The sequence below is a fragment of the Opisthorchis viverrini genome (assembly GCF_000715545.1).
Source record: "Opisthorchis viverrini unplaced genomic scaffold opera_v5_23, whole genome shotgun sequence".
Lineage (NCBI taxonomy): Eukaryota > Metazoa > Platyhelminthes > Trematoda > Opisthorchiida > Opisthorchiidae > Opisthorchis > Opisthorchis viverrini.
The window spans coordinates 2,507,316-2,516,191 of record NW_008751679.1 but is presented as its reverse complement, the minus strand read 5'-3'; the positions used below and the strand labels follow the sequence as shown (position 1 = coordinate 2,516,191).

General features: G+C 44.9%; 1 protein-coding gene across 1 annotated transcript; it reads right to left on the bottom strand.

Moving 5' to 3' along the window:
* Window positions 1–7,389: 7,389 nt before the first annotated feature.
* On the bottom strand, window positions 7,390–7,716 carry T265_02047 (hypothetical protein; the record flags this gene model as incomplete). The annotated part of the gene is made up of 1 exon (XM_009166195.1): window positions 7,390–7,716. One exon carries the CDS (start codon window positions 7,714–7,716, stop codon window positions 7,390–7,392), a length of 327 nt encoding a protein of 108 aa, XP_009164459.1.
* Between the last annotated feature and the right edge of the window lie 1,160 nt (window positions 7,717–8,876).

Sequence of the window (8,876 nt, the reverse complement as noted above, 5' to 3'; positions counted from 1 at the left end):
TGTGTGAAGAAAGTCCTCTATTTTAAAAGCCAGCCTATCACAAACATCCGAGTCGCATACACGGACGCTCAGTTGTCTTCATCAGGTTAGAAACTGCAAGCATTAACAGCACTAGTACCAGTTCACCGCATACCCATCGGATCCACGTAAAACCCACACTGAAAGGTTGAGCGAGTGAGATTCTCGCAACCTGCTTAATTTCCTTCCAATAAGTCATAAGTTACCTGTTCTAGGTTTGCGCTGCTCCAAATTCAGTGTGGAAATCACGACTCTCCTGGAGTTATGAGTAGAGCATTACTCAGCAGCCGAAGTATGCGATGTCAAACTAATCACCAAATGAAGTTCCCTCTGTAACTTCGAACATTTATTTGACCATCAGGTCAGTCCAAGTTCGTTGCCACCACTCTATATCAGAGATAGTTGATACCTGTGATCGGTGAGCCTTGGCCTTATCAGATCCTCTACACACAAAAGATGTCCCACAGTTTAACCTTATTCACTAGACTTCCAAAACTCACACACAAATGGAGCGACTTAGAGAAATTCGTCTTTTGACCCCATCCATCACGCTACCGCCAAAGGCGGAATTGTTCCAGTGAACTGCAATGGGCGTGTCATAAATCCGTCATTGTGGAGCACTATTTTACAGTTTTTGGTTCCGAAGCGCATGCTAAGGGGTGGGACGACCCTACCGCGTTTCGAATTGGATGCTGGCTGATCGGCACTCCCGGCAAGTTGGTAACACTATCGCCCATAGATGATGGCTGCCGAAGACCAGATTTTGTCACCGTCGGCAAATTCCCGTTTATCCATCTGCCATAAAAATAAGATTCAGGTATCTTAATTTAGTTTTCCTATTACTTAAGGTCTATAATCCACTTTCCCACCTGGAGCTTCCTATCGCATGCACACTATCACTCCAGTTTCTGCTGTACCCCGGTTTTCTCTCTATCTGACTCCAAGATATTTTCCAAGCATAGTGGTCTAACCACTTCTGTCCATCGATCTGGATCAGGTGACGGTTGATCTGTTTGCCAAGCCCGGGGAACTTGCTAATGAACGTCTGGTCAGTGTACGTACGCCACCCTGTCACTGTCCGCGGTATGAATGTTGACAAATCCCTCCACCGCCCCGTAAAACAAACGCCTTTTTCACCATTTCCACCACTTAAGTATCGTTAATCGTTTGGCTGCGTATGCGGTGGCGGGAGAGTAACACGCCTGATGTCGAATTTTCGAACGAATTCACCAAATTGGTGTGGTATGAACTGAGTACCATTGTCGGACACAATAGTTTCCCGGATACCGAATATTGAAAACAAATGCCGCAGTTTGGTGATGGTTGCCGTCGTTGTTGTCTCAGACGTAAAAAAAACACTTTAGGCCCTTTATGAATGCATCAACAACGATGGGGGGAGCTTCGCTTATTAACTAGTCCTGCAAAATCCACATGGATTAACGATCACGACTGTCCTCAAGGCTGTGATGTCTGTCGGTTGGGTAACTTCTGGGCAGCTCCGAGGCGCCTGCTCCATAGGCTTATCCAAATCGGACAGATAAACGTAACTGCGAGCAAACGCTTCCATGCAGCGTATCCCTGGATGTCCATTGTGGAACTTTGCTAGGACCCGGGGCAAATTCGGGAGGAACGGCGATTCGGTTACCAAATAGAAGACAACCAGTGACAAGGGATAATGAGTGCCGTTATTGAAAAATTGTTGGAGTTATCCTGGTGGACAGGTTGTTGGTTGGTGGTAATCCATTGCCTTCTGTAGTGTGTTGTCATTTTTAGTTTCGAAACTCATGGTCTCCAGCACCATAGCACGGATTTCTGATTCGACGGCAACGGCTACTATGACGGTATCTTCCGGCTATATTTCATGGAAATCAATCAAGCGCGAAAGCGAATCGGCCTGCTTCATTTTCTCGGTTGAGGTATACTTGATCGTAAAGTTGTAGCGAAGCAGAGTCGTGCCCCACCGTTGTAAGAATTTGGCGATATAGACCTCTCTGGAAACCAAATATAGCCAACATTAATTTTTGATCCGTCACAAACGTAAAATTTTGGCTGTAAAAAATTTTGTGGAACTTCTTCACACTCCCAAAGTTGATCGAATGTATTGGAATAGGCGTATTAATCGTCAGATGTGTGGATTCCTCTGGGACTGAAATTTTCAAGTAGGCTTCTGAAAGATACGGCTTTGAAAAATACGTACCGCCGTTCATCTTGGCAAAAATCCGAGACGTCATTATATTTCTGGTGTAATCTTAGAATCGTTACATCTACTGGGTTACTGACCTCAGACACTCAAAATCTGAGTTAGTGTTAATGTATATGATTTGTGGGTCGGCGGTGCCGAAAATTGCACACGATCCAGTTTACATCCAGGTAAGGTAGATAGTACGATGATCACGATGGTCTGCTATCTCCGTCCTACAGTCAAATTCACCAAACAAATGAAGCATATCTGTGTGCTTTTCTGGTGGTGTTCACTGTCGATCTGTATTTAGATGATCCAATACTCCTTCAGGTCCGACGAAAAACAGTCGCAATATCGGAAGCCGTATTGAACTGTAGTAGAATTGTGCTTCCGTTCGCTCTGATGGTTGCCTGGTTATCATGGGTGCCAGATACTACGTTAAGCCGGGGATCTGACTGCATCCGTCTGCTTCGTGATTTCCGAATTTTGCTGATTGCTCGACTAGGTTTCCGTGTCCGGCACTGGCTTTCCTATTCACGTCAATTACATACCGACAATTGTTTTTTATAAGTAGACAGTTGCACGGAATGTCATTCCCTGCACTGCCAGCATGTCGATGGGGGCTTTCCTCCGTCCGAAATTGCTGCCACGTGAAGTTGCCCCGAAGTCGTCTTGGGAATACTAAAAGCAGGGTTGGATGATGATCGCTCCAACATGTGTGTGTCGGTGGCGCTCGTGAGTAGTAACGTGCAGTGTCATTTCTGGAGATTGTTCAATGTGGTTGAACAGCCTCGTTCTGATGTTACCTTCTAAATGGGACTGAAAGCCGCATGTGAAAATTGGACCCCTCGAACTGGTCTTCCGTCATGGTAGACACTTTGAATTGCTCACATTCAAGATTGACTACCGGCGTAAGTTATGTAGTCTTCAGGCTCCCTCTATTAATTTCATACATTGATAGAGAACATTAAACAGGCACGAACGCTCACCGAAAATTGCCTAGAGTTGCTACACGGTTTCGTCAAAACAGATATTGTGTGTCCTTTGCCAGGATGAAGTTGAAGTAACGTGTGTGTTCCGTTGTGCCAAGTTTTCTGAGTAACAACAGCACTCGTCAGGCATAATTGTTCAGTTTCAGTTCAGCTGAAATATCTTTGTAACGTTTGAACGACAAATCGAAGATTAGACAAGCATAAGGCTCATGCTGGGACTCCGTGATGCTGTTGGCGATCGAGTCGACAGAATTTGTACCTGGTGGTTGAATTGTGAGTTGCCACATCAAAGTATCCATTGATCGCAATTGTGACGCTTAAAAATGACTTCATTGTTGCACCAGAATTTCCTCCATCGCTTTAGCAGTTGTCATATTTGCATGGGTTCGGTTGCCACCGATCTGTTGTAACTAACTGCTGTCCGCGCTCCAGTACCTTATTACCCGAAAAAGATTCGCTAATAAGGAACACAACAGCTTTATTGCGAAAGTAGCAAGAAGTATGGCGATGTATACTGCGCATTTTCGACCTATTTCAGGCTGTCCGATCGGCGTCGCCTTGCTTCTTGGCATGCCTGAGCAGTCGTCATCCTCGACCGCTTCTGAACGGATTGACTGCTTGTGTGGCTGGCTTTTCTGGCCCGGATGCTTAACAACTTCTCTGCTGCGATTTCGGTGGGGTTCAAGGGTCTCGGTAGGGATTGTTTTCAGGAATTTGACATTCTTGGCAGGTTGTAGCGTACTAAAGATGTTATTCTTTCCAGCGCTGTTCTTTGGCATATTTGTTACTTTGCTAGTTTGTCCCCTGTGGTGTCCGAGCTTTGTCCCGTTTGATTCTTAATTAGGCTTCTCCAGCCCTATCCCATTTGACCTCCTTCATTTTTCTGACTGTAGAACGCTGGTCAAATAGCCGTCAAATCTCGCTTGGTAGGAGACGGCTGCAAGGATCCCGCTCAGGTCGGTACGTTCTTCAGCGAGGGTTGAACGTCGGTCATAAAATTTCATCTGACATTCCCAAATCTACCATAAAATACGTCTTCGTTAACGTGTGATTTGTGATCTCAGCCTTTAATTTCTTGCTTTTATTTCTGTTAAATATCTGTGGAACTTTCCGTTTATTTTTTCCCGACGAACTTAGTTGTCGTTTTGTTTGCAGATCTATTGAATCATGTTCGTTTCGCCTTCAGTACATTTCTACCCCAGCAATTTCTTTTTTCTTCTCAGGAGGGAAGCTGTTGACGAACTACCATGGTTGTGCTCTTAGACATGTTCAGCCTTATTTTGACTAGGGCCATCTGCGTCATGTCTGCGGTACTGTGTATTTCGTCCACGCCGCTCTGATTGGTGAATTGCTACAAATACTCACTGGCATTCGGGCTCATGATGCACAATTTCAGCCAAGTCTAAGGTGAACGAAGCATGATTGAGTATGTTCCTTTTTGTAATAGTAAGAGGGCGATTGAGAAACAAGCCGTTCTCAGGACTTGGTCCTCGGATCAATACTCGCCTAATAACTACATGGTTGAAATGGTGAAAATCAAGCGATAATGTTGGAAAACGAGTTGTGATTCGTCCACCACAAAAAACATGAGTGGACAACCAGTTGATCAGTAGACCTAAAGGTCAACTGACTGAAAATCACAGCCTGTTTGTGTGTTTAAGCTGTGTACTTTCGATGTTACTTATTTGTTTCGATTTGGGCCCCTGGTAGAAACTAAACCCATTATCTGACTGTATTGCGTGTACCAGCGTCGGGCTAACATCACTTTAAGTAACTCGTGCTTCGGTCATTAAGACGCAGTTTACGTCTAATATTGATTTGGATGGGGCCGCTGTAGCCTCCTCGGTGGGACCACTACGAGCTGACGTTCTAAATGGCAAACTCTAAACAGGCTTCATGAAACGTTCCATTGGCTGTTACTATCGCCGTTTACTCGACGATATGTCTGCTGTCATTAATGACCTAAGCGACGTCACCATCTGAACCTGCCTAATTGCTACTACGAAAGAAGAGCCAAATAACAGTTTCCACTTACTGAACTTCGGATCAGCCAGGCGTGAAGATGGCTGCGCTAACCGCCGCATTTGTATAACATCAACTTGATTCAGGCGGTACACCGACTCTAGAACCTTTGTGCCCATGAAACAAAAAACCCTCATCCATAATTCGTACAGTAGGACAGTCTAAATTTGTTCACAGAACGACCTGTGACATAAGTTCAAACGATTAGAGAATATTCTAGGAGAAAATGGCTTTCCAGCAAGTCTAACTCTGCGCTGTATGCGCAGTTTGTCGAGAAAACGTCAGGTTATTATAGCAGTATGGCAGTCCATACTGGTGTTGTTTTCAGGGAAGCTCATAAAGCCGAATTGACCGCATAAAGAAGATATCCAGACAGACTGGCCCACCCTTATATTCTATAAAGGCATAAACAGAACGTTCCTCGTCGCCACGTTTCTTACCTGGTCCACGACTCAATGGCTGCTCCTCATTAACCTGGAAGACTGATGGCATGTGCTTGCCCAGAATACAATGGCATATTCATCTTCATGCAGTTGTACTGCAGAGTATATTGGCAAATCAGTCAAACAATGACCACAAGATATCAGTAAGCTGTGCAGTCGTTCAGTACTTGATCGACACATACCACACTTGAGACCCCACCGAATCCGCTCGGATTCTTCGAGAAACGCAATCATCAACCCAAATCGGCTTCCATTGTCTCCGTGTCGAAGGCGATTCTCATCGGATTTCGTGACCGTTTGCCACAACTCAGTTCTTGTGGTCGAACACATTCACAAGCTCACGCACACCCCGCTATCACCTTCGCCCTATGTACATCCAGTTGGTTACCTTGTCCCAGCTGTTTATAGCTTGCCGATCCATAGCGTTGTTATACGTTTTTTGGATAGCCTCACGTGGCAGTTATGTAAATGCACGTCCGATAACGTGCACTTTTAGAGTATCGCTTTCTTCTCAGGCTAAGGTTGATTCGGTGCATTCCTTAACCGGTCGTTCCAACCTAGAACACTGCTCTTTCTCTTATTATGCCGTCAACTCTCCACTCAAGATTGCATCATTGTAATACAGCGAGCGAATGCACCACCCGAGGATGAAACTACCAACATCACCGAGCGTGACTCGCATTTGCCGAACTTATCCCTAATATTAGTATTGAGCAACATTTCATTACTGAAGCGGACCTTCGGTTGAGCAACATCAAACGTTCTTCGGTTAACGTTCTTCAGGTTAATGGTTTCAGAAACGCTGTCGCTCCTTCCTCTTCAAGAGTGACTAGTTTTTTCCCCTTCCCTGCCACAAACTTCACTGACTATCCTTTTCTCGCCAGGGTTTTCGATATGAACATCGATTCGGCACCTGTTAACCGTGTAGATATTTTGTATCCTGCTTACCTAACACTTAAAAAGTATTCGTTTGTTTGATGTCCACAAGACCACGTGGCTCCCCGCTATACTTGTCGTTTAAGTATTTTATCTTGCTTCCAAGTGAACCCAATGAAGCGTTCCATTGGGTTCATGCTCCACGATGGAGTGGAGTGCCAAGTATGGTGAACTAAAGATGTTCGGAACCGCCAATAAACCATAACAACGAAGTCACCGGTAGTTGATCGGTTACTTGTTCCACAACTTCATGCTCAGTTTACACTAAGATACCTCCTGCAATCGGGCCAAAAGGATGACCCGTCGCACTCCTATCCCTGCGTTTATTGGTTGAACCACTGAATGAAAACTTTTGAAAGAGTATTATGAAAGAAGCATCGGGTGCAGTAATTTATAACTTGCTGGTGGCATTACAGATGTAGCTAAGTGCTTCGAACTATGGCCCATTTCTCGTTTACTCTGAAGAATGTGCGTTCATCGGGCAACCTATCGACATCAACCCTTGAAGGTTAGTGGAACTTTCGATTCCGTAAAATCACAATCGCTATGTAGAGCTCGTAAGGCTCATTTGTGCTTTGGTGTAACGAGGAAGTAAATTTAACCCGACCAAACTTGACGGAGACCTGTACATCGTCGGTTTTTTATCAAGGCATCGTATCACTTTGTTTTTAACAATAGACTGTTAACAAGTTGCGTCGAAAAGTAACGCTTCCCTTGATTTATTTTCTCATGCCATAAGCCGTCCAAGAGCAATCTCATGATCTGGATCTAACAATACTATTTTGTAACGGGGGTCTTAGACGATCTCTGGTATGTAATGGCTCACGTCAAATGCGCTCACGGTAGGTTTATTAGAACAATCGATGTGAGCGTACTCCTCGCGTGTTGTGGCCTGTACAAAGTACAAACTCTGACTGATGTTGCACGTGGTTCGGCGTGACAATATATCACTCGCATTCTGTGAAATAATCAACATGGCTAATGTCATCTGAGACCTGATACGGTCTTTCATCTGAGTGTGCATGTTAGTGACTTGTTGTTGTTGTTGTTCAACCCTCGCATCGAATAATGCAATGTTATTTTTAGTAGATTGGATGTTCGATTCATCATAGAATGACAGCATTCGGTTGATTGATGAAAATCCTGTCGATGGGATGTTAAACTTGATCGAGTTTGGAAAGGATCCGATTCAATTCATCACAAGATGTATTTTACAAAATTGTGAGACTGGTTGCGTGGCTCTGCGGGTCACTCGCCGGTGACGCGGCGTATGTCTTTCCCTCTCAGTTACAACCATCTCTATGATACCCCCAAGGGATCTAAATTTTTGAGGTCATAATAAGGACTGTGTGGCCCGTACACGTTATTTATGCCGATTGCTCCTCTGCAGTAGGACCTGTTTTCAAAGTAAATTTCCACCATTCGGTGGGATCCCAGCAGTGCGTACAACCTATGACTCAGGTCTATCTATCAGCCCGCTGAGCATTGTTAGATAAACTGAGTGGCGTATAAATCTATCAACTTCGATAATATAGATGATGTCAGATGAATTGTGGCATTAGTTTGCAGCCTACTAACTGCCCCTTCTTGCTTTTCGTTACAACAGAATGACGAGTTGTACTGTTTTCCATAACAAACTGTCTCCTAGCTCCGTTAACCTTTGTCTCGAACCATGTGGGAACCGCCCATAGTTTGGTTCTGATCTCATGACACAATTTCCTTAGAAAGGTACTGTCCGGCGCCGGTTATGATATTTCTCCGAGATTTAAGCATTGCCATTTTTCGGTCTGATGTCTAGTGCTTGAGTGCGCTTGGTGGTGCTATGCCTTCTCCCAGCACTATGCAAAGAGTTTGCGATCTCGTCCCAGTATGAGCTCACATCTGATGGTGGAGCATTTGGAAGAGACTCTAGAAGATGATTCTGGTAAGTTCGTCTGACATCCGGATCTGCCAGTCTTTCAGTTGCCAAGTGATTCGTTCGCGCCTTACGCGACCCTGGTAAACGTAGGGAGAAGCGACTTCGGACGAGTGCGTGGTCAGAGTCCACAACTGTATTCCGAAACGACCGGCGGTCAGTTATGGATCCGCGCCATCGGTAACTGATGGCAATGTGGTCGATTTGATTTTATGACCGGTATGCCGTTGGATGATACCAAGTGGCCAGACGATTTCGGCTATTTCGGAAGTTAGTACTGCACAAAAACAGCCTGCGATCAGCACACAACTGAAGTAATCGTTCCTTATTGTCCGTGCGTACCAATTCCAGACCATTTCAACCTCCTA